Source organism: Coffea eugenioides, chromosome 5, assembly GCF_003713205.1.
Source record: "Coffea eugenioides isolate CCC68of chromosome 5, Ceug_1.0, whole genome shotgun sequence".
NCBI lineage: Eukaryota > Viridiplantae > Streptophyta > Magnoliopsida > Gentianales > Rubiaceae > Coffea > Coffea eugenioides.
The window spans coordinates 3366761-3394633 of NC_040039.1; the positions used below are offsets into that span (position 1 = coordinate 3366761).

The 27873-nt window shown below is 35.9% G+C and overlaps 3 protein-coding genes across 5 annotated transcripts; 1 reads left to right on the plus strand and 2 right to left on the minus strand.

The window, feature by feature from the left end:
- Positions 1-5330: 5330 nt before the first annotated feature.
- LOC113770994 (cytochrome P450 87A3-like) lies at positions 5331-8989 on the minus strand. Its single transcript, XM_027315628.1, has 9 exons — positions 8787-8989; positions 7590-7920; positions 7333-7482; positions 6883-7131; positions 6698-6787; positions 6531-6609; positions 6345-6451; positions 5914-6041; positions 5331-5786 (listed from the first exon to the last, which is right to left on the minus strand). Exons 1-9 carry the CDS (start codon positions 8987-8989, stop codon positions 5696-5698), a joined length of 1428 nt encoding a protein of 475 aa, XP_027171429.1. The 3' UTR covers positions 5331-5695.
- Positions 8990-10903: 1914 nt separating this feature from the next.
- LOC113772389 (pentatricopeptide repeat-containing protein At2g35030, mitochondrial) lies at positions 10904-13202 on the minus strand. Its single transcript, XM_027316981.1, has one exon. The coding sequence runs from the start codon at positions 13185-13187 to the stop codon at positions 11478-11480; it is 1710 nt and encodes a 569-aa protein (XP_027172782.1). The 5' UTR covers positions 13188-13202; the 3' UTR covers positions 10904-11477.
- Positions 13203-17029: 3827 nt separating this feature from the next.
- On the plus strand, positions 17030-27719 carry LOC113770118 (auxin response factor 6-like). Of its 3 annotated transcripts, none has more exons than XM_027314486.1 (15): positions 17030-17167; positions 17324-17436; positions 18102-18200; positions 18302-18358; positions 18448-18606; positions 18715-18799; positions 20669-20759; positions 21553-21717; positions 21817-21939; positions 22927-23002; positions 23883-24030; positions 24142-25265; positions 25514-25704; positions 27032-27256; positions 27472-27719. In XM_027314486.1, exons 1-14 carry the CDS (start codon positions 17119-17121, stop codon positions 27234-27236), a joined length of 2685 nt encoding a protein of 894 aa, XP_027170287.1. In that variant the 5' UTR covers positions 17030-17118; the 3' UTR covers positions 27237-27256; positions 27472-27719. The 3 variants fall into 3 exon arrangements, with proteins under 3 accessions (XP_027170287.1, XP_027170288.1, XP_027170286.1); XM_027314487.1 differs by having other exon boundaries at positions 17039-17167; positions 24142-24488; positions 24675-25265; positions 27032-27642; XM_027314485.1 differs by having other exon boundaries at positions 17039-17167; positions 27032-27642.
- Positions 27720-27873: the final 154 nt, after the last annotated feature.

Consider the following 27873-nt stretch of genomic DNA (forward strand, 5'->3'; position numbering starts at 1 on the left):
ACGTCCGATGCTTCCTCACGAGCGTCCGAAGGAGTTTCCTTCTTGATGTTCTTCATCCTTTCGGACGTCCGACATGAGTGCCCTGTTTTTGCTTCTTCTTTTGGTTGATTTTCTTTCCTTGACACCTTTGTACCTGATTCTCTAAAAAGCAAAACACTTATATTTGAAGAGAATTAGATAAACATTTCAAAGTGCTTTTGTGATCATCAAAATCAAGAATAACACTAAGGATGTAAAGTGCCTATTAAAATAGTTTATGGTGTAAAATGCAACTAGTTTTATAGTTTCTAGAGGTTTTCTGCATTTAACCCTAGAATGTCTTGTGCCATTTCTAGCGAGAAAGAATTCTGAACATATCCTGGTTGAATGCAAATTTGATATTTAATTTTTGATCTAAGATTTCTTAAATCTCTGATTTCTCATATTTGGACTGGAATTTATTACATCTTTTACATCAGATCTAATAAGTTTCTATTTGGTCTTGTATTCTTTCATCACGTCTAACAAGTAAAACACGTGCACAGATTTATTGGGTTGTACTACTAATAATCAAGATGGATGGAATATGTTTTGATGTTGCAATGTTATTATTATATTCATTGATTTTTTGCATCAATTTATTTTTAGATTTGCTATATTAGTAATACCTCACGTGCTTTGCACATGATTATATTCTCTCAAAATTTTATATGTCCTTTTCTTCAATAAGGTATTTTGTGAAATATTGATTGTTAACACGTTAACTTTATAATTTTTTCTTTAAAGTGGTTTTTGAAAATATTATTTACATTGAAACTATGGATCTAACTAATATAATTTTAAAACATTTTTTGAACTATTGTAAATAATTTATAACTCAAACTTTGACGAATCAAATATTAATCTATAATATTTAACCAAAATAATTGAATACTCATATTTTTGTTATAGTAAAAACGTAATACTATGCTTTTTACACAAAAAAAAAAAAAAGTGTTAAAGGAGAACAATATACCGAGACATTGAGTGTCGGAGCAGCCAATAGTATTAATATTTTGAGTGTTCACTTTTGTTAATAATGGGACGAAAAAATTCCACCTTAATTATTCCTAATTGGCTGTTCATCTTCGTAATTGCAACTTCATCAGCAAAGATGCAGGTGGGTTTATCCTTTTCATTCTTTTCTTTTAATCCTATTTGTAATTTTTTTTTTTCGTTTATGTTGATTTGTAGTTTTTGTTTTCTTTGATTTTGATTCATATTTTCTTTGTATTTGTCAGTATCAATCTGTTTCAATAGTATTAATATTTTTTTTACCAACTCTGGGTGGATAAAGAGTTTTAGTTAGGAAGTTTTTTGTTTTATATATACTTATTGTCATCGTTATACAAATATAACTAAAGATAACTGAAGGTTCTTTTGTATTAATAATTACCACCATAATTGAAACACAATGAATTACACAATAAAGTGTAAACTTGATTTCATTCAAAATGTAATCAAACATAAACCAAAAAAAAAAGAGGAACTAAAATAACGTATTAAGCATTTCATTAGCAAACCGTAGTATTCCAAGACTTGTAATATTTTGTCTAAGCAACATTAGCAAAGTGGCATGTCGGGAGGTGGAGGCAGCAATTTTTCCTGCGGATGCTTTCCATTTTTAACAATGAAGGTCATTTCCATCCCCCGCTTATGTGACGTTCTAAATGGCAATGCATCAACTATTTTTTTTTCAAATGTCAGACTCAGACATGCTGACTGGGCACGTCTGCGTCTGACACACAGAGACTGCCACCGATTTGTGTCGGCCGCAGACGTGCCCAGTCAGCACGTCTGCGTCTGACAACTGCCGCCTCACTGAAATTTTTGCAGACGTTGCAGTGAGATTGCGGGAGTATTTTAATTATGCTGCCGTGCTGACTATAGAATGAGAAATACCCACGTTAGAGGTGCATTTGGCGGTTGTTTTTTTTTAATACAAATATTCTAAGAAATTAGCCCGTTAATGGGGATATACACACATCCATCAAGCCTGTGATTGGTTAAACACTTGCTTAATTCCTCATTGCAAGATTGATCCTGGCAGAATGTTAAGAAAAACAGGAACATGGAAAGTGGTTGATATGCTGAAATGATCTTTAAAATATTCACATACTTCCCTTTCTATTTCCACAGCGTGTTTGAATTTGCTCATCCCTGCAACTAACCAAATTATATTGAGTTCTTTTGACCATATTGCAACAAAGAATTGATCTATTATGGCATGTTTTTTTGATTGGTTAAATTTTCCTGAAGCTGACTAAAAAGGGCAGGAATGGATATTCAAGTCCTTTAAGCCAAACGAAAAAAAAAAAAGGAACTGCTTGGAAGTAGCAAGTGCCAACATCAGCTCATTTCTTGTTACCAGTCCGTGAATTCAACTCGCGGGAGTTTCACAACAAATTAACTGTGGGAATCTATCTCATGTTGGGTTGCATACTTTGGCACGTCGGATGGTCTGAAATGGAGAAATTCCGGGCTCAACACTATCGCAAGTGAAGTAATGATAATAAGAGCAGGCCACTCTAAGCCGAATTATGTGCATTTTGCACACGGTATAAGTTACTTTCAATAACGTGTAACTCTAGAACAAAATTTTGTGAGTTCTACACATGTTGAAATCTGGACCTTACAATTTTTTTTGGCCAAATCTTGGCCATAAACTGCCATGGACGGTAACCGTCCCTGCCCCTCCTCCACCACGGAATCACATCACCTGCCATATCTGAAGGATGGTACAGCTCATGGAACCAAAAAAAAAAAAAAAAAAAGCTGATCAATCCCAGGAGCACATTGAGTGTAACTCCCATTTAGGTCGAGGGTACAAATTCCGCCAACTCCTACTGCATATTTCCTCGTTGGAGCCCATTGTGCTTCCCTATGTTCAAAAAATTCAAAGAGTGCGGTAGTACACTTGTCTGATCTGAAGTTTCACCTTTCAATTCATATACAAGTTCAGTTGAGTTCTCCCTTCCTCGTAGTGTAGGAGTATTGTAGGTTGTTGCGATTGTTGAAAAAAACAACTATGTGTAAAATGACGCGGGACAGGTGAATGAAATAAAAGAGGTATGTGCACCTGATACAGTGTCCTCAAATGTTCTGGAGAAATGATCAAAAGCCCTAAGTTTGTAGCTACTTCGTCCGTGAAGAAAAAAAAGAAGTCCACTCTGAACCAATTCGATATTTAACTCTGCTCCTAATCACTTGAAAGTTACTAACAGGAGAATAAGAGATTGCATTGCTCAAGATCATGATATCAGGGTGCTAGAAAAATTGACAAATGTAATTTACTTAGACAACAGCAATTTGCCAGCAAACAAAATCATCAGGTTTTTATCCCCTAGCAGAAACGGAAATTTCCAATATCACCTTTCACCTTGAAGATAAGCCATATCAGCCATCCTCATATTTTAGTCGAACTAGTAATAGTTTGTGTACTTTGCACGTAATTATATTAACCCAAATATAACATCAACTTTGATTTTTTTTTTGTGAAATTTATTTGTTTACCTCATAATAGAATATTTTATATTTTCAATTTCGTTAACCAATTGTTGTTACAGAGACTATCTAGATTCAAACTCTTTGATTTATTGGTTTTGAATTTATTTTGAGATTTTTGGTAAATTATGGATTCAACTTTGATAAACAATTCTTAATACGGTCATGTTTTCACCAAAGTTGTTGTACACTCATAATACTTTTACCATTAAATCATAATATTGTATTTTTAATGTAGCACAAAAGATGTTGTTAAACAAAACATATATGTACACTTGTCAAGTGTGAACCTAATAAATAGAATTCATAATTATTAGTAAAGACTTAAACCACAAGATCAATTTTTGGAGGGGTATTTGAGTAATTGAATCGGCTTGTTAGATTTTGTTATTCTAACTGTTTACATTAGACTCACCCCTTCCTTTACTTCTTCACAAGCTTGGTTACTAGCTAGAGTCTAGCTATACCCTTGAAAATAAAACCCATGCTTAAATTTTTTATGAAATCATAAAAAATTAACAAATAAAAAATCTTCTATCAACATTTCGAATGTTATTGCGATAACATTTTGAATATTATTTTTTTTTCTTATTAAGACAAACAACATGCAATTGTACAATTAGAATGAATTAATTATTTAAGAATAAAATATGTGAACCCTACTCATATCCAACTTTGCATGAATATTTAATTATTCTACTTTATATCTTTTTAATTAAACTTTTAAATTTTTTATGGATTTGAATTGAATAATGTTAGGTGCATTGTTGAATTTGGATTATTTATTTTTTTATAAGTGTTATTGAGATTAATAAAGAATGCAAATGATTTATATTGCTCAATTTTCTTAGATTGGATATTTAGTTGTCAATTGAAATTCAATTGATAGAAATGATTGGATTCTTTTGTTTTTTCTTTTGTTTTTGTATTTATTCATATTGATTAAAAAGCACGTAATTACACATCTATCTCGTGATATTCATACAAAGATTCTCTAAATGAATATCGACTCTTTTCTTTTTATATATTTCTCTTTTGTTCTAAAGCATCTATTCTTTTATACTGATATATTTTACAATTTTAAAATTATGGCTAATGCAATTGGTCACACAATTTCTAGTAAGAAATTGCTTTGGGTAAGAAACTTTGACACACATAAGAATTGGAAATGGAGTGTAATGGTCGCTAAATCGTTTTAATTGTAGATTTTCATTTTAATTACCAATATTATTGAGATTTAATCATTTGGAATGTTTTATATTTGTAATTACTACCACAATTGAAATAAAATAACTCTAATTGAAAGACACAAGAGGGTAATATAGGTAAAACAAAAATTAAGATAAACAAGTGCTTAGACTCTATAATGCCAAAACTCATCATGCTTTTAATATAGTTACCTGATAAATGCTATTGACTGAACATAAGTCATTACTAAGAGGTGGCACTTGAGCTAATTGTCTAATTCTTGAAGAAACAGGGGAGTTGGCGTCCCCCTTTTATTCCGTTTCATTTTCATTTCTCTTTTTTGGGAAACCAGAAAATGACTTCATACCACTCTTTTTGCTTAAAACCAGTTTGCATTAATGTTTAAACATCAAACTGAAGTATCTGTGCCAAAACAAGAAAAAAAAAACAGATAAAAGATAAGATAGGCAACCTCAAGTGATCACCCAAATAAATGTAATAGGTATCTACTAGTTCGAAGGACTTGACTTGTGGTATCATTATTATATATGAAAGCATGGTGGAGTTGAAATATACCAATCCTTTCTTCAAAAGTACAAATCTCACAAGTACAAGAATGTCATCTCAGAGTTCCAGCAGCAAGTTTTAGTCCATTGTAGAACTTGACCCTTGGAAATATACCAGATCCTTCACAACTTTGACAGAAGCTAAGAACTTCTTCCTTCTTCAGCCGTTTTTGGCGCACCGTTATTTATTGACACAAACACTAAAATAACAAATAAACAATTAAAAATACTAATAAAATGATAAAAACTACCCCAACTAAGAACCCTAAACAAGTTCTCGGGCAACGTTATCGATACAGATGAGGGATTCTGAACCCTGAGTTCCTGGTTCTGTATCAACCCAGAGCACATTGAGTATAACTTCCATTCATTAAGGAATATAGAAAGTGTAAAATGAGAAAAGTTTCCAATCACATTACTCATTCTTTCTTTGCAATCTTAATGTGGACACCATCTCCAAAGCTGAGAAGTGGGTTTCTTCCAATATTTCCAGTCTTCACTACACTCCACCTTTATGTTTGAACAGCAAAACACCAACTAATTAGTTACCTCGGCATTGATACAAAAGTATACATCAGAAAATATTGAATGATCACAAGTCCTTAGTTAGCTAGTCATGTCACAGTATTGAAGTTACCTGTACTTGGTGACCAACACATGGAGAAAAGTTGATAATAGCACCTTGCTGTAATCAGCACCAGCACACTGTCTCATTCCTGCTCCAAAGGGCATAAAATTTTGTTCTATGGCAGCTTTATCGATGTCCTGCACTCATAACAAGTACAAAGAATTGATAAAATAAATCCATCACTAAGTGGTAATGCATCTACCACTAGAAAGCAGCAGATATGTACAGAATCCTAGCTACAATTCAATTTCCACGTAACTATCCTGGAACTTGTAAAATGATAGAACTCAATAGATCGCATTACATTGCTTAAAAATAGCTGGTATGACAAATTTGCAACATGTTGAAAGCATCAAGCAAAAGCAAGCAGTTAATGATGTAAAAGAAGCTAAACATATCATATCTTACACCTCAGAAACAAATGTATATTAAAAAAGCACCTTCCAACGTGAGGGGTTGAATTCAAGTGCATCATCAAAGACACCAGGATTTAACTGCTGAGCAGAGGCAGCAACCAAAATTGTCCACCCTGCTGGAATTGTGTAACCTATAAAGAGATTGTAAGATGTTAAAGAAGAAAGTTCTTCAACTTGGTTATTTAATCCAAAGATTGGTAGCATAATTACCATTAACTTGAATATCTTTAAGCGCTTTACGTAGTAATCCTGGAGAAACATTTGCCAACCTCAGAGTTTCATGGATTACCTATCATTCACACTCATCATTAAGACATTTTGATAGTTGCCATTTATGCATATTTAAACAATAATTTTTGAACATAGTAGAGACTGACTTGAAGAGTGAAGGTCATTGACTTGTACTCATCCCATGTGGGTGAAGATTTCACTCTTTTCCTGTTCCTTAGTATAGTCTCATGCTCAGACTGGTAACCACAAGAAGTCAGGGTTAGGATGGCATTAAATTCAAATATGCATGTATTATCAGTCTGAAACACAAAAACTATGGAAATTAGAGTACTGTAAGCATCTCTAATGCAGAAGGGTGTTGAGAGAGCTTGAGCAAAGCAAGCGTAAGCGTCGATGAATTTGACTCAAAGCTGGCAAATAAAAGGCCAAACATCACTTGCACTATAAAGTCTTCTCCCAGGAACTTCTCTGTAGTCATGTCATCAATGGCCTGATCGAGGAAGTCTTCTTTAGATGTTCTAAGGCCAGCACGCTTCTCATTTAATTTGCCTTTGATGAATCCCGTTATTTTCTTCTTTGACTAACAAAAAATAAGAGAATCAGATTTACAACTACATCATTAGTGTAAGGTTTAAGGAAATGAAACATATGTTGGAAGATATATGTATACTTCTTTATCTACCATAAGAGAATCAGATTTACATCGGTATCATTCGTGTAAGGTTTAACGAAATGAAACATATGTTGGAAGATATTTGTATACTTCTTTATCTACCATTACCTTCATGCAGTCGTGGAATGCAGTTCCGGGAATGTTTAAAGGAAGAGACATAAGGCCTTCAAGTATCTTGTTGAACTTCTCACTCAAGTCATCTGATGACTTGTCAGAGTCATAACCAAGAAAAACTTTTGCAGTGAAATTGAATACCATCTGCAGTAAGATTTTTGGTAATTTAGAAGATAAAATTCCATAAGCTATTGAGTAAGTACTTGTAATTTGTAAGAGAAAAAGTGAGCTTGTTTAATTAGCTAATATACAGCTCCAAATGCACGTTTCACTTCAACAGACTCCTGATTTGACCAACTGTCTAGAGTTCTGCATGCCATTTCTTCCAACTGGGGAAGCAACTTCTCCTTAAGTGCCTCCACACCCAAGTAATTCAACGTTCTACTTCTTATGTATTTGTGAATATCACCAACTGCAGTTGTCCTAGAGTCCCCTTCTTGATTAAAAAGCTTAGAAAACGTATCCAAATACCACAACTCTACTAACTTCCCTTCTTGTGAAAGTATGAAATGGTTGACCTTGGGATCAGCTGATACTACAATAGGCCTGCCTGCTAAACTAGTTCGGAAAATTGGACCAAATCTGAAAGACAAGAAAGCAGAATTACATTATAATCTGGTGGTATTAGTACTGCACTTTAATTTATTGGATCCAAGATGTGAGTAGGTTGGAAGCATGGTATGGAACAATGGGATGCAACCAAATAGGCGACTTTTTAGAGACAATTTTGGTTAGTTACCTCTTTGCTAAACCACTTATGCACCATATCCTTAGGAATTTTAAAATTTTAAAAATTATTATCCCTTACTGGAATATTAAGGAATCAGATAACTCATAGAAATATTAGTGCGTTAATTATGCTTTCATAAAGTTAAATCAGCTTATATAAACTTTCAAGAGTATTTCATATTCTGTTATTTTTAGCTTCCCCTTTAGTTTCCCTGAGCAAGAAACCTCCAAAGATTTGCAGAGGGAAGAAATGCTTTTTGTATCAAAGTTGTTCCATATTACCTATCACTTCTTGCAGAAAATTGAAAAAGAGGAAGAAAAGAATGTAGTAAAGTTGAGAACTGCTGAACATACAATTGTAATAGTAGCATTCAAGTGCTGACTTTTGAACAGTTAATTTTTCCTGGTTCACTAAATGAAGATCTAGCAGAAGGCTTTTATCTTGACATTGCAAGTTTCAATGGTTGAGATCCGTAGTGCATATATAGCTTGATTATCAGAGGAATGAAAAGGATCAATTACACAATACAAGACCCCATCTTTTTCTGTAGCAGGCAAACCAACAAGCCAAGTGATCTATAGCTATCATTGTAATAATTTCAAGTCTTTAAAGCATTCTCTGTTCCACATGGTGCAGTTTTATCATTACAGTTTTCCATAACACCACGTAATTAAGTCATATTTGAAAAGGCCATGGAATGGGAAAAATAAGACCATACTTTGAAAGTCTCTTCTTGATGAAGGGATGGAGGTCCAAAGAGCGGCTAGGAATGAGTGACTGTAGAGTCTCTCCAATGAGAGGCAATCCCATGGAACCTGGGGGCAGAACTCCATTCTCACATCTTGGATGCATCCGTCTCCATAACCACTGAGTTGTTAAGATCGTCAAGACTGCTATTACAAACACAACAACTGACAACATCTTCTTTTTCAAGCTGTGTGATCAAGAAACAGTCTATCGTTATACTGCGCAGCTTCCACACTCTCTCAGGTAGTAAATGTTCAGAAGAAAGTCAGATTGTCATATGTTCCACCTCTCTTTAAAGTCCAAGCTAAGTAAAGCTGTTTGTCAAGAAACTTGGTTCAAATATTACTTGATAATTGTTCTTGACTAAACATTGGTCAATTAAGAGATGCTAATGATCTAATTGACTAATTCTTGAAGAGACAGAGGAGTCCATGTCCACGGATATTTTCCTTTTTCCTGTTTTCTTTCTTTTGGAAACCAGAAAATGACTTCATCTCACTCATTCTTTCAACCAGTTTTAGTTAATTGGTTTTTTAACCTTACAGTCAAAATATGTGTACCAAGAAGAGCGGATAAAGTCAAGATGGGGAACCTGGAGTTATCATCCAAATTAATGTGGCAGGTATCTGGGACTGGGAGTTCAAAGGACTTCAATTATGGTATTACAGTATCGAATGTACAGTGGTTTAGTCCTGAGAAATTGAAAATGACAAATCCTTTGTTTAAAGTAACAAAATAAATGCTGCATCTGGGCACAACATATCGTCTTGAAATCTAGCATTAATTCGCACTCCATAGTCCATACTAAAACAATGAAAGGAACCCGCCAGTTCAAATTGAACCAATTCCAATCTATAAGACTATAAGTACATCCCAGAAGATTCATTGGAGGCCACGGCAGTGCAAAATTGGCCTTGGAGACGTACCAGATTCTGAACACAAATGTACATACAATGTATCAGTAACTGTGATCTTTTGGTGCTAAAAAATAAAACTAATAGGACAGAACCCTACTTAAGCACTTTATCTCAAGCAAACTAATTATGCCAATACCAAGCCAAAAAGCCCAATGCATGCCATGGAGTTACACCAGACAATATTAGACCTCAGAATGAGCCTAGGATTGGTGCAGCTCATAGAACTAAATGCAGCTCATTACCTGAAGCAGATTAGGGATAACTCCCATTCAGGTGAATATTAAGTGCAACATGGAGGACTTTCCCAGGACAAACCAATGCAATAATATAGGTACGTCTAGCTTGAACAGAGTCCCTGAAAGTATCAGAGAAGTCTTCAAGAGCCTTGAGTTTGTAGATATTTCATCCTTCAAGAAAATAAGAAGTCCACTTGGAAACATATCAAAATTTAACTTCTCTCCAAAATTTAATTGCTCAAGATCATGACATCAGGACATCAGAAAACTTACCTCAATGTAAGTAACTTAGACAACAGCAATTTGCAGGCAAACATAATCATCAGGTTTTCACCCCTGCCCAGAAACAGAAATTTCCAACATCACATTCCAGCTTGAAGGTACGCCATATCATCAATTGTCATAAATTAGTTGAATAGCTTTCTTTTCAGAAGCATCTGATGCACACCTGACTTTCGGTAGAACCTTGGTCATTCATCCACTGTGAAAAGAAACTCGGTATAGTATAACCCTTTGGCATTGGCCCAAAAATGAGGGCAGAAAGCTGTGGTTGTAGTTTCATACAAAATCAGCAGCCAAAATCTAAATTTATATGAGTGAGCAACGATGTGGTGAGATAAGCAATAAGTTGGTAAGAGAGCATTCATTTTGGAACTTGCCTATACAACACGCAAAACAAAGTGATCAACCATCAATCCAATCACATTCTTTAGCAAACTTCCGAAGTTGATATCAATCATTAAAGGTTAACAAATCCAACATTCTTTTTCATTGGATATGTCATCATCAATTAAACTGCCATTTTCTGCATGTATACTGCCAACTTTCTTCATTTCTGAATTCTGAATGAAGAATTCCAACCAGGAGAACGATTGTGTTTACTTGTAATACCATAATTTGTTCCCAGTGACAAATCTTCTATCCTTCTATAACTATGTTGTTTTTTCAGCACAAGGTCCTTCAGTGTCATCCTTCGCTGTGCAGCTTCATCCTTGGCTGTAATTGCATTTATACAAAATATCTCTTCTGGAAACTGTCATGCTAACTATTGGTGACCTTATCTTCCTCACCAAGACAAGCTAAGCCAGTACAAGCAACAAAAAAAATTCTTAGAGTAGGCCTTGCATGATTTTAACACCTGCAAAGAAATTCCTCAATTCCTTATCACTTTGACCACCTTGCACATGCCCATTGTTCATTGTGGTCCAAAATCCAGCATTCTTCTCTGGTATTTCTTTGAACAACAACATTTCTCTCCTTAAATCTCCATTCTGGTTAAGCCTTCAATCACTCCTGTCCATGATGAAACATCCTTCTATGGCATCTTCTCAACAAACTGAAAGCTTCATCAACCTTCAATCCTTTGATAGTTAAACCTAACATAACACAACATACACAGGAAAATTGAAAATCATTACGTCAACCATTCTTTCTTCAACTCCATGCAGTACATACCTACATGAACCATTAATACTCCAAAATTTCCATTAATAGATACACTGTCTTCTATTATACTAGGATTTCTGAAATTGTACCATCTTTCTTCATTTTTGAATGAAGATTTCCAATTAAAGTATATATTTGCTCAGTTTCACTATGAGATTTATCGCCTACAACAAAAAGATGTATTCCGTTGCCAACTTGAATCCAGCTGCAACCAGGCTGTTTTTTGAGCCCCTGATCCTTCATAATCATCCTGAGTTCTGCAGCTTCTCTCCATCTCCCGCTGCCAGCATATATGTTAGATAGCAGTGCAAAAGAACCAGCATTTTCTGGTTCTGCCTCTAAAAGTTTTTGTGCAGCCAGTTTTCCTATAACTGCATCCCCATGAACATTACATGCAGCAAGAAAAGATCCCCAAGCATATTGGGATGCCTTGCTAGGAAGCTGCTTGATGAAGTTAGAGGCCTCCTTGAACCTCCCAGCTCGAACACACAGATCAATGAAGCATGTATAATGATCTTCTCTCAATTTTATGGACCTGTCATTCACAAGCATATCAAGATATCTGAAACCCTCCTCCACTAGACCAGCATGGCTGCAAGCAGTAAGCAATCCCACATACGTCACATCATTTGGATTCAGTCCCATATTTTGCATTTCGTGAAACAATTTTATTACCTCTTTACCGTGTCCATGGTGAGCATAGGCTGTGATGATACCATTCCAAGAGACCAAATCCCTCTGCCCTCTTATCCCATCATTAAAGACCTTCCTAGCTGTTAATAACTCTCCACATTTGGAGTACATACTTATAAGTGCTGAAATGATAAAATCGCACTTCTGATAAACAGTCTTGCTAATTAGCTGGTGAATTTGCCTTCCCTCAGCAAGAGAAGCCAAGTCACCACAAGCAACCAAGACACTTACAAAAGTTCCTTCATTAGGCCTAACCCCACTATGTGCAAGCATATCAATGAAAATCCTCAATGCCTCCTCACTTTGACCACCTTGCACATGTGCATTGATCATCACAGTCCATGATACAACATTCTTTTCGGGTATTTCATTAAACAGCCTATTTGCCATTGCCAAATCTCCATTTTGGATAAAGCCTGTTGTCATTGTATTCCATGATGTGACATCCTTCACTGGCATCCTCTCAAACAAATCAAAAGCTTCATTCAACCTTGAATTCTGTGCATAACCAGTAATCATTGCATTCCATGAAACAACATTCCTCTCAGGCATCCTCTCAAACAACAACTTAGCTTCATCCACTCTCCCATTCCTTGACAAACCTGCAACCATAGAAGTCCAAGAAATCAAATTCCTTTCTGGCATCCTATTAAAAATCTCCCTGGCCTCCTCAATTCTACCATACTGAATTAACCCCGCAATGACTATATTCCAAGAAACCACATTCCGCTCGTCCATCCTCTCAAACAACCCCAAAGCTCTATCAAGTCTACCACATTTCACATAGCCATCGATCATAGTATTCCAAGAAACAACATTTTTTTCAGGCATTTCATTAAATAGCCTCTCTGCCTCCATAATCCTCCTCGTTTTCACAAAGCCATTAATCATCGCTGTCCAAGTTACCACATTTTTCTTAACATCAACTCTGTCAAACAAATCTCTTGCTTCATCAATCATGCCACATTTCACATACCCAGTAATCAAAGCCGTCCACGAAATAACATCTGGGTCAGGCATTTTATCAAACAGTTCCTGTGCTTCAAGAATTCGACCCTTTTTGCTCAGCCTACTGATCATGGAGTTGGCCCTCGCTACATCTTGATCAACTGTGTAATCTATCTTAGGTATTGAAAATAATTCTGAATTGCATTTGCGTCCTCTAATTGAGTGAAATGGTTTACATGGCCTGAAAAATATGACATTTTCAAGTAAAACCAACAGGTTTGGGTCTGAAAGGCTAAGAAAACATTGTCTTAAAGTGATTATTTTTTTTACTGCAAAAAAGGGTATCATCATTTGAGCTGAACTTTGAAGCTGCTAACTAGAAGAAGCAAGCAATAAGAAAAGTTTTTATTTTGCAATGAATAATTAGAAAGGTTAGTTTGCAATTGGAAAGAAAACTTTGCAAGAATTCAAATAAGTATTCATCCGAACTCATCTAATTTTTAGCACAATTCACAGTACAATTTATAACATCGTTCTCTTTGGATATGTCTAATGAGTGATATAAACTCTAGAGAGTAGAGACCATAGCGGGGATGAAAATATACATTTTTTAAAAAGTAAAGCTAAATTTGGAAGAATGGATAAATATAAGGGACAGGACAAGAAATAGATTATATGTTTGGATAGAGTTTTATTTAAAACATTATTTGGAATAATTACTGTAGCACTTTTTGTAATGTGATATATATGAGATAAAAAGGTGGTTGAGAATATAAAAAGGTAGATTAGGAAATATGTTTATGATGCAAGCAAAATATTATTTGAAAAAACCTGCTATCCAAACATGCTATAATTTGGACAATGCTTGTTAAAAATTTTTTTAAAAAAAAAAATATCTTTCATTTAAGATTAGCTACAAATTTACAATATGTTCCTTGACGCGTTACGTGTTATAAAGTCATTCTTTAAAAAACTTCATTGTAGTGTCACTCTTTAAAAAATTCATATTTCATTTAAGATTAGCTACAAATTATGTGGTTTTACGAGTACTTTTAAAAAAATTTACTGTAATTTTGTAAATCAAAAAAACTTTTACCATAGATGTATTTTGGAAGTGTTTTCAAAATTTAAAGTTTTATTGGGATGATTTTAAAAATTTTTACCACAACAACCGACCACCACTAGCCACATTCGCCGCCACCCTCCTCCTCCTCTCTCTTACCTCTTTCACTTTCCTATCATTTTTCTTTCCTGCTTCTCCCTCTTCTCTTTCCTCCTCCTTCCTTTTCTTCCCCTCCCCCTTTTTCCGACAATCCTCTTCCTCTCCCTTTTTACCGTGATCAAATTTCGTCACGGCCAAATGAGAAGGAAGGAAAGAAAGAGAGCTTGCGAGAGAAGGAGGGAAAGAGAGGATGGGGAGGGGGAAGGAGAGGGAAAGGAAGAGGGAGGGAAGAGAAGCGGCGGTGGTGGTGCAGGAGGGGAAGGATGGTGGCAATGGCGGTATGTGTAGATGGTGGTGATAGGTGGGAGAAGAAATAAGTGGTAAGGTTTACTTTATTTTTATATATTGTTTTGTATTTTTGTTATGTGTACTTGAAATTATGTGTATTTAGAATATTTTTGAAGATGTTTTTGGAATATATAAAAAATTTGTGTGTCCATATGAATTAGGTTGCATTTCAAAAACTTTCCACTACACTTTAGGCATTTTGGCTCTGAACCATAATTTGCTTATTTTGCCAAAAAAAGATATATTTGACTTTGCATTATACATGTGAATCCCACTTTTAACTTTTCTCATCATATTATTAATGCTACTAAGAGTATATATCTCATCTTTATGTAATATGTTTATTTAACATGATGAGTCAAATTCGATATGGGGTTCGCTAAGTTGATTGTATCATATTAGGAAAAATAAATAAAAAATTAGGGGATAGATTTATTCACATAGACAATGAAGAGTAAAAAGTGAAAACTTTGCATATTTTCGAGAATACACTTTTTCTACGTACAATTTATGCTTGTCCACGTACAATTTAAAGTGCATAGGTGAGACCAAAAATTTAGAAAACCATTACATAAACTTGAAGAGGCAGGCTTTCAAAAATTGTACATATTATATGGTGCACTAATTTTAGCTGTGATTGGCTGATTGCACAACTTCAATACTTTAAAAAAAAAGTTCAATATCAAATTGATTGAAATTTCTAAAGTAAAGGACAAAGTTAAGATTTTTTTTTTGTAAGAAAACATTGCAATTTTATTTTGATATGGAGACCAAAATGATGATCTTCGTGATAATCATTATTGCGAGAGCATTATTATACATCCTCACAAGCATTACCATATTTTGAGCACTCTGTGCACTTGCAATTGTGATATTCAAATTGGACTAAGCTGGACTAGGCTGATGTAGTACAATTTAAACTGAACACTCAGTGTCCTTGCAATTGCAAAGACATTGGATTCGATTTTAATGTCACCCAATAATAGATTCGTCATAGTTATCAAACAAAATTTGATATGGGCAAACGACAAGAGAAAATTCGTGTATGAAAACCATTGTGAATTTCTTTTTCCAAAAAAAAAAAACACTTGAAAAAAATTTAGGATTCATCTTAACCTAGCATTGAGAAGTTAAATACAGTCAACTGTAATTCAACAAAAGGTGTTGGATGCAAAATCCTTAAAAAAAACTAGTTTGAAGGACTTAATTCAGATATAACAAATTTTTATTTACTTTCAAATATTTATAATAATTAAATAGGTCTATAAACACAAAAAGTAGTAGCTTTTTAAAGTATTGTCATTGATCACTCATTAATACACTTTAATATATGAAACTTAACATGTGAATATATGGATTTACAATAACTATTCTCTCTTGTATTTACACACTTTCCAAATTCGGTGTTATTTTTTTTTCTAAAAATTAATACTACTTGAATTTCGTGGCTGACCACTCGTTAGATGAACTCATTAGTAATCAGTAAACTAAATTAAAGAAAAAAAATACATCAACTAGATGCACTACTTGGAAGCTCATAAGTGTTAAGTGCTCTTCACCTGGATAATCATACAATTAAAGCAATCTTACTTTCTTTTTTTTTTTCATTAAAGAAATCTTACTTGAATATGCTTCCCTTATTAATCACTTGAATGAATAACTCGCTAGATTACTAGTCCCAACTGTATTAAAAAATATGAAGGAGTACTGCTACTCTTCTACTACTACTACAAAAATACACTACTAAGTACTAACAACCCAACATATAATACAACAAAAAATTTTATTAGTACTAAAATAAAGGCAAAACCAGCTAGCAGGGGGAGCTAGGGATCTACTGCTACTGGTACTGCTACTGCTACAGCTACAATCTGGTAGTATTCCACTATTACTCCCAAGAAAGCTCAGAAAAAGCTACTACTCATTACTCATTAGTTAGTGGTAGGAAAGTAGTAGTAGTATTTAGTACTGCTACCGCAAAAGTACTGCTGGACTACTATTTTTTTTCATCTGCTTGCTCTTCTTCTACCCTGTCTTGGTTTCTGTTTCTCTCTTTGTGAAATCTATTTAGGGTTTCAAACTGTAGCAGGGAAGCTTTGAGATCTGCTGGATTTGTGAACCAGAAAGTTCCCATTTTTGGGTTTGTGCTAAAAGGGTTGGAGAGTAGATTTGGGGGTTTTCTTTTACTTTTTGGGGTAAAATAATTTCTGGGTTTTCATTGTTTTGGCATTTTGGAAGATCTGGAAGCTTGTGGGACGAGCTTAAGGGAGCTGGAAATGGGAGTGATTGGTTGCTGGAGTGGGTTTGGATGAGTGATTAGTACTGGTTGTTGTAATACTATGTATATCTTGTGTTTGGTTGGGTGTTTCTCTGGAGGGTGGGGGGGTGGGAGGTAAAAGGAGTAGTTTTTAGCTTCTGTTGCTAGTACCTGGGTTTTCTTATTATTTATTTTTTTGGAACTTTTTTGGGGGGTTTTTCTTTTGGTTTTTTTTTTTTTTTTTTTTTTCTGGAAAAGGGTAGTGTTTTTATTAGGTGGGTTTTGGTTATTCTGCAATGAGGTTATCTACTCCAGGGTTGAGTACTCCTCCTCAGCCAGAGGAAGGTAATGGTCCCATATCATTTCCTTTGTTTGGTTTGCAATTTTGCATACATATTCTCTGAGTTAAAATAGTTAATTCTGTTTAAGAAAATTCTGGTTTGAGTTGTTGTTTGGCAAAATTTTTGACTCTTTGGTGAACCATGATTTCATGGGCTACAGGGGAGAAGAAGTGCTTGAATGCAGAGCTATGGCATGCTTGTGCTGGCCCGTTGGTGTCCCTTCCAGCTGTGGGAAGCCGAGTAGTGTATTTTCCTCAAGGTCATAGTGAGCAGGTAAATCTGCCGTACCCTGGTTTTTGTGAATGCATTTTAGGTGTTAGCGCATTATGAATTAGTAACCTCTTTTTGTGGAATTGTATGAAGAAATTGATTTTCTGTTGTAAATTGCGATATACATGAATTTCGTATACTTGCACTTCCATTCTAGTAGGCCTCTTCAATGGTGCTAAGTTAACATATTACTTTCCTCAAAGACTGGATGCAGATGACTTTGTTTGACTGCGTCTTGTTTTGGTCCGATGAAGTCAGCCGGATTTCTTGCTCTTCTACTCCTTTTAAGATGCCATAATTGAATGTTAGTTCTTTTGAAATTTATGACTTGTTGCAGTTTCCTCCTTCACCAAGAGAACAAACATATTTTCAGCTAAGAGATAAAAATAAATTAGTTAATTGCATAAGGAAAAGTACAATTGCTGGTCACCAGTGTTTGAGATGAATTTTATCAACTGACTCTGTTCAATATTGTCTGCTTGGTCAAGAACTTCAGTGGCATTTCTTGAACAAAATGTTTTTCATAATTGATAAAGTAGTAGGGTGAGAAGTTGTCCCTCTAGCAAATTTGTAGTGAAGCATTCAGAATTTTTTTGTCCAGATTAATTTTGTGGTAAATCTTGTCTTGTTTTATTTTAATTTTGGTCCTCATTCTTTTATTTTAACAGGTTGCTGCCTCAACCAACAAGGAGGTAGATGCTCATATCCCTAACTATCCTGGCTTGCCAGCACAGCTCATATGTCAGCTTCACAATGTGACCATGCATGTATGTATGCTTACTTAATCTCTGTCTTTTTGAATTTGATTGTTTTTCCTGACCTTATATTTAGGCCAAAGTTATTATAATTGGAATATTTGTACTTTCAGGCTGATGTGGAAACTGATGAAGTATATGCTCAGATGACCCTGCAGCCGCTAAGTGCAGTATGTTCATTTGCCATATTTTTGTTTGCCTCCTTTTGCCTGTTGAACCATGTATTTCATTTTAAGGTTCCTTGCAATTGTATTTGTAGCAAGAGCAAAAAGATGTTTGTCTACTACCTGCTGAACTTGGCACTGCAAGCAAGCAGCCAACTAACTACTTCTGTAAAACACTGACTGCAAGTGACACGAGTACTCATGGTGGATTTTCTGTTCCTCGTCGAGCTGCAGAAAAAGTTTTTCCTACTCTTGTAGGTCACATTAGTATACCTCCACTGCCTGTTCTTGGTTTATTAGTTATGACACGTGGCTAGTTGTGGCTTTGGTTCACGTCATCCTTTTATGAATATATACTTCAGGATTATACTCTGCAGCCTCCAGCTCAAGAGTTGATTGCAAAAGATCTTCATGGCAATGAATGGAAATTTCGGCATATCTTTCGTGGTGAGTTTTTTTTTCCAACAAACCCTGATAAAGATTAAATTTCATGGCATACTTATACGTGCTTGCAATGACTGAGAATTGTGAGACACTTTCACTTAGTGATGTAGGACATAGTCAAAGTAGGTCAAAGCCTACTTTTTGTCGGGGCTTTGAATTTCTTGTATTGACTTGTGCATGAATGTTTTTGAACATGATGATTTCCATTTTTGTTTCCTGCAACATAAATTGTTTGATTATCTTACATACATGCAGTAATGTTTAATCTTGTGAATAATTGAGTTATATTTTTGGCAAAGCTGAAGTTAGATCTAAAGTTCATAGACATTGACATAGATAATTCATAATTGCTGCAGCCGTTGCCTTGCCTTTCAGTTTACATTATAATTCCGAACTATTGTCTTCTTTCTTTCACAAAACAAAAGAGAAACTTGGTTAAAAGAAGGAAACTGAACAGTTAGCACTCATCTATAGCAAACTTTCCTTGTCTAGTTTAAGGTCATCTGCATCTTAAATTGTTCTTTGACATTCCTTTGCTTGTCTCCTTCCAGATTTCTGAGGCTATCTGGTCTCATACTTAATTTGTTTGCTTTTTTATCCGCTTCTCTTCCCTGCTCTGGATATGCTGCATCGTACGCATATGCCATTTAACTTGACTTTTTGCTTTTTGTTACAAGCTAAGATGTTGTTCTCATAATACCGCATCTTCATTGCCGTTCCCTAATGTGTCATTCTGGTTATGATTTGATCTTTAGTGGCTGCTTGACCAATATGCTGCTAGTTGCTTGTGAGTTATATTACTGCACGTGTTAGTGCTTGATTAACATTTGGAACCTTGAAAGCTTTCTTATCCTGATAATTTTGCTATAATACCTATATCCATCTCCAGTCATTTGCCTTAGCCATACCAATATTCAGTCATCAGTAAATTTTGAAGTCTGGATTGATTATTCATCCAGTTGAGTTAATATAGAATTCTAAGTTGGAACCTGAAAGTTTGGTGAAGCTTCCAACTCTCAGTGACAATCTGTATAGCTGATGAATCAAAATACTTCTCTTTCTTTGACTGCGTGGAAATGTATCTAAAAGTTGAGTCTGAATATGATGAGGTCCACCATTAGCCTTTTCAATGTTGTGAATTGTGCACCACCATTGGGCCTTTAATCATGGTTAAAATTCCTCCATGGATTAAAAAGCTGAAAGTTGTTCTTCTCTTCCATTGCTTTCATCTTTTATGATGAGAAGTTTCCAAGATAAACTCCTTGCTTTCAAGGTCTTTGTATCCAGAAGCATTGTACTTCCTTTTGGTTTACATATTTCATGTGTACTATTCATAAGGTGAAAATATCTCAATGCCATGTATGCCTTGTAGAGACTTGAAGTCTGATCAATTTACAGCTGTGAACTGTGATAAACAAATTGTGACTACTGGAAGTGGCAGGACCTTGGAGTCTTCATCTTACATATGTATTTAATAACTCCTCTCAATAGAAGTACTCTCATGCATATATTATGAAATACAAAGAATAAGTTAGGATGCAGCGACCTTATTCATTTAATTTTAGTTTAATTGCCAGGTTGATAAACTTTCAAACATTATCTCACTGTCTATGAGTGACAGTTATGTGGGTTGACTATGGATGTCTCTCCAAGCTAAGTACTATAGATTTGTTTCCCACTATTGGTGATGAGCTGGATCATGTGGTCTGATCTAAAATAAAACAGTGCATGTTACAGTCATTACATGGATATGCAGGAATCATAGTTACACTTCAATGTTACTAGTCATGAACACTTGTGGAATTGCTTTGGATAGGGCGATTTAAATGCTGAATATTTTTCAGTTGCTCACTTGCGTTTTCTGATTTGCAGGCCAGCCAAAGAGGCATCTGCTTACAACAGGTTGGAGTGTGTTTGTAAGTGCAAAGAGGCTTATTGCTGGTGACTCTGTAATTTTTATCTGGTAAGTCAATCTACAATCTGCTGGTTAACGTCAAAGTTGTGTTTTTCATCTGACTCTCTTAATCTATGAAATGTGTATCTTGTACCTCTGTATAATTCATTCAGCTGGTGAATACTTGGTGTTGGGGAGGGAAGTGGTGTTTTTCCTCTTTCATTTCCTAGCATGTAGCCAACTTCGTATTTGAACTTTTGTGCGTTGACTATGCTTATCAAGGATCTTTGGGTCATTGACAAAGGCCTTACGTCTTTTTTGGGACCTGGGTTTTGCATTAATGTTTGGATAAGCAACTAGGGCTGCTATGAAATATGCTTAAGCTGTACAAATTATGCTCTGGATTAAATCCAGCTGAAGTTCTGCAGGAAGTTAAGTTTAATAGCGATTTTGATTTGACAGTATACTTGCTTGGGAACAAATCTCATTTTTTACAAGATATACTTTCGTAAAGTTACAGTTAAATTCTTAAGATATGGTCCATACAGGAACATAATCCTTATTTGCAGTATTATCCTTATTAGTTGCTATTTTTACATAGAACAATCTGATTCGTTTAAGCTAGAGAAACAGAACCTAAACTTTGATCCTAGGTCTCCGCTTGAGATGGTTCATAAGTAAATCCATCTCAAGGCTTGTTGAATTCAAGCCTAAAGCATGCATTTTCTTTGCCTTTTTGAGGAAACTGTTTGTCTTAACAGGTGCTTAACTTGGAAAAAATAATGCAGCAATTTCTGCCATTCCTTTTCTGGATTTGTGATGCATTATCAACTTGATGATCAAGTTTTAATCTTTTTCCCAGGAATGAAAATAATCAGTTGCTTCTGGGGATTAGGCGTGCTAGCCGCCCACAAACTATCATGCCTTCCTCAGTATTATCAAGTGATAGCATGCACATAGGTCTTCTTGCTGCTGCAGCTCATGCTGCTGCAACCAATACCCGCTTTACTATATTCTACAATCCTAGGTAAGATTCTGTGCATACTTCCCCCCTTCTGTGCTCCCCGCGTATACATTTTATGTTAATGGAGAGGGAAAGTATCTGACAATCTTGTTGTATATTCAGGGCTAGTCCATCAGAATTCGTTATACCTTTAGCCAAATATGCTAAGGCTGTATATCATACAAGGGTTTCAGTTGGCATGCGCTTTCGGATGCTATTTGAAACAGAAGAATCAAGTGTTCGTAGGTAGGCCTTCATTCTATGTGGGAAATAGTGCTTTTACCTTTCACATGCTAAGGAAGTGCAGGAACATGATAGGTGCTACAATTGTTACAATCATGTAGAGAAAGAAGGATAAATTGGGAATTGGAGTTTGGCAAGCGATTTGTTTTAACTCAAATTTCAATGACCATCTTGCATTAATTTGCTTGTTCAAGTTGCTTTTGTGCTTGCTTTTTGAATGTATAAACAAGCTACTGGGGAATCAAAAGTTAGTATTGATATTTGCTACATGATTAGGGGAAATGGATGTCATGCAACCTGTTTTGGTTAATGGAATCGCAAAATTTAGGGCAGCTCAAACTGTACCATGCTTTGGAAACATCCAGTGCCTGTGATTTCAAATTTTCTTCTGGGGTTGAATCCATGACAACATATTAGTGTTCTCTCTCTTGGTTCCACCTTCCTATTGAAATGGCAAAGTGTGGAAAATTTTCTTTGCTTAAGCCCTGACCATATCTTAGTTGCTTTTTAGCTTTCAAAGGAAGGGAATTTGGCAGCATTGACTTTTTTTTTTTTCCTCTCTGCAATTGAGTAGGGTTGATGGAGATTGTATGAGCAGTATGGTTGTTGTCGAAATGATGGTTTTCCTGAGTAGAACATCATGCAGGACAGTCTTTTGTTGGTTCTAATGAATGTTTTGTGCTGCTTTTATGTTGCTAATTTGCTTTGCTTTTGAAGTCTTGTTGTAGACCAAGATTGTGATCTCTTCTAAATTTAAGCTTTTTTTTCTTTTTAAATATCCAGGTTTGAGAAAGGATGGATTTACATACAGTTATTGTTTAAAAAATAAAAGATCTTTTGGGCACATGTTTGTGACTGAATATGGTCACCATGTAATTAATTTTGATAAAGGATGGGGTACTCATAAACTCCCATTGTCAGGCAAATTAACTTGCATGCCACAGCATATGATATGAACTGTTCTAACATGTTATATCCTGTTCAATGCAGATACATGGGAACAATTACTGGCATTAGTGATCTAGATCCTGTTCGCTGGCCAAATTCACATTGGCGATCTGTGAAGGTTTGTAACGAGTTATTAAGAGTGATCATGGAGAGGAGGGATGCCTGTGTAAATTAGACTTATACTGGCGTTTATATATGCTCAAGTAACTAATGTTCAAAACATTGTCTCTCTTTGTTATTTTAGCTTTTTTGTTCTGATCTTTCGTCTTTGGGGTAGGAGAGGGAAACCTGGGGCTTGTGTCTGGTTGGTAATAGATAACTGTTGTAGCGTGGTCATGATGTCTAAGTGCACTTTCTCTCCAAAAACTTTATTGGTTTTGCACTATAATTAGCCAAAAGGTTCCCAGGTTTGGAAGGGTGACTTCAAGTAAACAGTGCTTCCCCTCTACCAACAGCCCAAACTTTTGTTCCTTTCACCAGCTATCAATGGGGATTCTGTTAGATAATCACGCAAGACATTCAACTCATTTGTCTGATTAATCTGTCATCATCTTCTATATTTGCTAAGCAAGAAATAATGTTTGTCCCTTCAATATGTGTTTTGTATAAAAGTTAAAACAAACTTTACTAGTTTATAACTTGCTTTGTCAGTTCCATATGAAATTGGCAAAATCACAGATTCTCTAAGCAATTGTTATTAAGCTTGAAGAATGGTCCTGATGATCGCATGAATACAATTTCCATTAATTTCAACCATATACAGTATAATACATAACTCCTTTGTCTAGCTGCCTCTTCTGTGGCTTGTACGTCAGTGTCTTTAATGTCGGAGTCAATTTCCCTTGACGTAGCATAAGTCAATCAGACAGCAGCTCATTCTTATTTCTACACAATATATAAAGCAAACAATTTCTTTTCCTTTATCTAGAGCAGCATTTTTGTATATTGTGATGAATACTGTTGAACCAGATATCTGACATGTTCTTCTGCTTATGCAGGTTGGATGGGATGAATCAACAGCAGGGGAGAGGCAGCCTAGAGTTTCCTTGTGGGAGATTGAACCATTGACTACTTTCCCTATGTATCCTTCTCCATTCTCCCTTAGACTAAAACGACCATGGCCGTCAGGATTACCCTCCTTACCAGGTTGGCTTTAGTTCCTAACATGTAGTTTGACATAATCTAGTTTTGCAATATATGCAGATTCATTTTGGGCTTAAGTCTTTGATTCTGATCCTTTTGATATTTCATTATCAGGCCTCAACAGCAGTGATATGAACATAAATGCCCAACTTTCATGGCTTCGAGGTGATATTGGGGCTCAGGGGATTCAGTCACTAAATTTTCAAGGATTTGGTGCTACGCCCTGGATGCAGCCACGGCTTGATGCTTCTGTGCTTGGTTTGCAGCCGGATATCTATCAAGCAATGACAGCTGCTGCACTCCAAGAAACAAGAAATTTTGATCCTTCCAAGGTTGCAAATCAGTCCCTTCTGCCATTTTCACAGAATACCTCCAGTGGATCTGCTTCACTTGTTCAGAGTCAGATGTTGCAGCAATCTCAGTCTCAGCAAAATTTTATCCAAAGCTTTCCAGAAGACCAGGTAATTGCTCAGGCTCAGCTTTTACAGCAACAGTTGCAGCGTCATCTCTCTTGTGATTTACAGCAGCGAGTTCAGCCCTCACAACAATTGCATGCACAAATTCAGCAGCAGCAACAAATCTCGAAGAACGTCTCAAACTTCTCTACAATAGAGTCTGTTACCCAATCCCAATTGTCACCTTTGCAGGCCTTGGGTTCAACATGCCAGCAGCAGACCTTCTCTGATATCAATCATGTAACAAGCACTAATAGTTCTTCAATGCAGAGTCTTCTTAATTCATTTTCCAGTGATGGAGCATCTCACCTACTCAACATGCATGGCGTCTACTCTCTAGCCTCTCCTTCCTCTTCATCAAAGAGAATTGCACTGGACTCTCAGCTCTCTTCTCGAGCTACTCAGTCCGTGGCAGCCCGGGCAGACAACATGTCAACACCTGATTCTAAGGTCTCTGACCTTTCCACTTTATTGCCTCCTGTTTCAGGTAGAGAATTTGCGCAATTTAAAGGAATGACTGATTCTCAGAACAATGGTTTGTTTGGAATTAATAGTGACTCCTCCCTTATGCTGCAAAATGGGATTTCACATCTTATAAATGGTAGTGGTGAAAGCGAATCATTTTCTGTACCATTTGCTACCTCTACATATACAAGTGCTTTGGGCACTGATTTGCCACTTAGTTCAGACATGACCACCTCAAGTTGTATGGATGAATCAGTCTTCATGCAGTCCGCTGAAAACGTGGACCAAGCAAACCCACCAACTAAAACCTTTGTGAAGGTAAGCTTGTTAAGCCGGCAAGTATATTGGTCCAAATTTTCGTATGTCTTGCATTTTAATCTGTCAGTTATCAGGAGCATAAGCTGAAAACTTGACTTCTTTGATTCTGTGTTTGAGATCCTGCACTTGTGACTTGGTAGATGATCCTTTGAATTTGGTTCATTATATCCATAAATTCTTTTATGAGTGGAGCAGTAAGATATTCTTTTTACTGTTGAGTATTTTGTGATGGTAGTCTACTTCGACAGGTTCACAAATCAGGGTCCTTCGGACGATCGCTTGATATCTCCAAATTTAGCAGCTACCATGAGCTGCGGATTGAACTGGCTCGCATGTTTGGCCTTGAAGGCCTGTTGGAGGACCCTCAGAGATCAGGCTGGCAGCTTGTATTTGTTGACCGAGAGAATGATGTTCTTCTCCTCGGTGATGACCCTTGGCAGTAAGCACTCATTAGTTTCTAGCAATTTTTCTTGTTTTTGCTGAAATAATGTTGCCTTGTGTACACATGAGCATCTTAATTATTTTGTACTTGTATTGGTGATTCTCTAATGTTGTAGTCTTTGAAAAATGGTCTACATGCTTGTGATACCTTTAGAGGGACCCCATTTTAGCATTCTGCCAATTTGAAATGTTAGATTTGTTATGAATACTGTTTTATCTATAGTAATTTAGTACTTAGGCATTTAGGTTGGTATGCAAGCAGAACATAGTTACCTAGCAAGAAAAGAGGGACTAACTAGCCTTTACTAACTTTGACATGAATTGAATTGAATGAAACCAACACTAGCAGTTTTGGTTTCTTTCAGAAAACAGGAGAAGAATTTAACCAATGGGATGGTGGTTATGTGTGAGCCATTTTTGAGAACTATGTCTTTTGTATAAAGCTTCTTGTTATTTGATTTAATGAGGCTCACCAAGTTTCAACCATGAATTTAGGAGCTTCTTATATATGGGGATATATTCTGTAGTTTCATTGGTGCCATGTACTTTCTTGCTTCTTAGCTTCTTTGTAGAATTGTCCATTCCAAGTTTGTGAAATTCGCGGTGGGTGTTACCCGATACTATTTTTTGTCAACTTCCTGATTCCCTGGACTATTTTTTACTTTATATTGTCTGTCGGTCTCTCTCTCTCTCTCTCTCTCTCACACACACACAAAAACAAACACACGCACATGCATGGATATATGAGATGGGTATACTTTGTTTAGTTAGCTGAATGGCTCAAAGTGCATAAACTGTTAAAGAAATGCACCACACAGATATGTTCTATTTTATCCTTTTTCCAAATTGATGTGAATGGTTTGGCTCACAAAATGATTAAACCAAACTAAAGGAAGCATGATATCCCCTCCTCCTGGTTCCATCTGTTCTGTTTCTGTCTCAATTATACAAATTTGAATGTATTCAATATATCCAAATTTCATGGGAATCTTTTAGTAAGATGCTTCACTCATTAAGAGGTCTACTGATTTGATCTTGCTGTTCTCCTGAACCCAAAACGGGTATTATTATGCAACCTATTAGCACAATCAGTGCACTAGTACTCGTCTGTGTTCACATTTTCAGTGGCTTATAGTTAATTAATTGCAATACCTGCATGCAATACGAGAAAAGTTCCAGGGCTTTTCCAGAATTTTACTGGTTGGTAATCCTTGTTAATTGCTATGCAGCATGTTTAACTTGGCAAAATGAACTGTTCTCATCCAACGATATAAACCACAACCGTATATGTTTGACAAGCTGGTATTTTTTGTTGCTTTCTGCAGGGAGTTTGTAAACAATGTCTGGTATATCAAGATACTGTCTCCCCTTGAAGTGCAGCAGATGGGAAAGGAGGGCATTGACCTTCCTAATTCTGCTCCACTGCATAGGCTTCCCAGCAGCGGCAATAGCTGCGATGATTATATGAGCCAGAAGGAAACCAGAAATAGCATGAATGGGATCCCATCCGTGGGATCACTGCACTACTGATGACTTGCAATACCTAGTGGGTCAGTAATTTTCTACAGGTTATTTGTACAATATCAGTTGTACCATTGACCTCGCTTTGCATCAGTATATTTCTTTTGTACTCCTTAGGTCAGTGGGGATGTAATGTAACTTGACCATCCAATTAGTCGAAGTGCATCGGAAGCTTGTATTCTTAGAGAATGACCGTGTAAATGATAATCTGATACTCCATTTGTATTTGCCTTCGATTATATAGGGCGATCAAACCGCGTGATGATGCCAACATGGTCAGTATCCAGAACGAAACTAGTGAACTTCTCTAGGATCTCAAAGCATGAATGATGTCGTTTTAGCTCATTTAGCATGGACTAAAAGTGTAGAAAATGTGTGGAAGCCAAAAGGCTTGAGCAGAGCACACTTCCGAGTATCTCTTGAGCACTTTAAGCTGAAGCATTTCTGGAAAAGCGTGGGTGAAAATTGAAGGCTTTCATCCGCTTACGTTTATTAGCTTTGTTCAGAAGCTTGAGTTTCTTGTACGTGTAGTTTTCATTGTTCTTATTCTGGAGTCTTTATTTTCTTTTAATCTTTTCCAATTTACGGTTGACCTTTGCAATTGAACGTTGATGATTAACAGGCTTCTTGAATACTGGTTTACGGT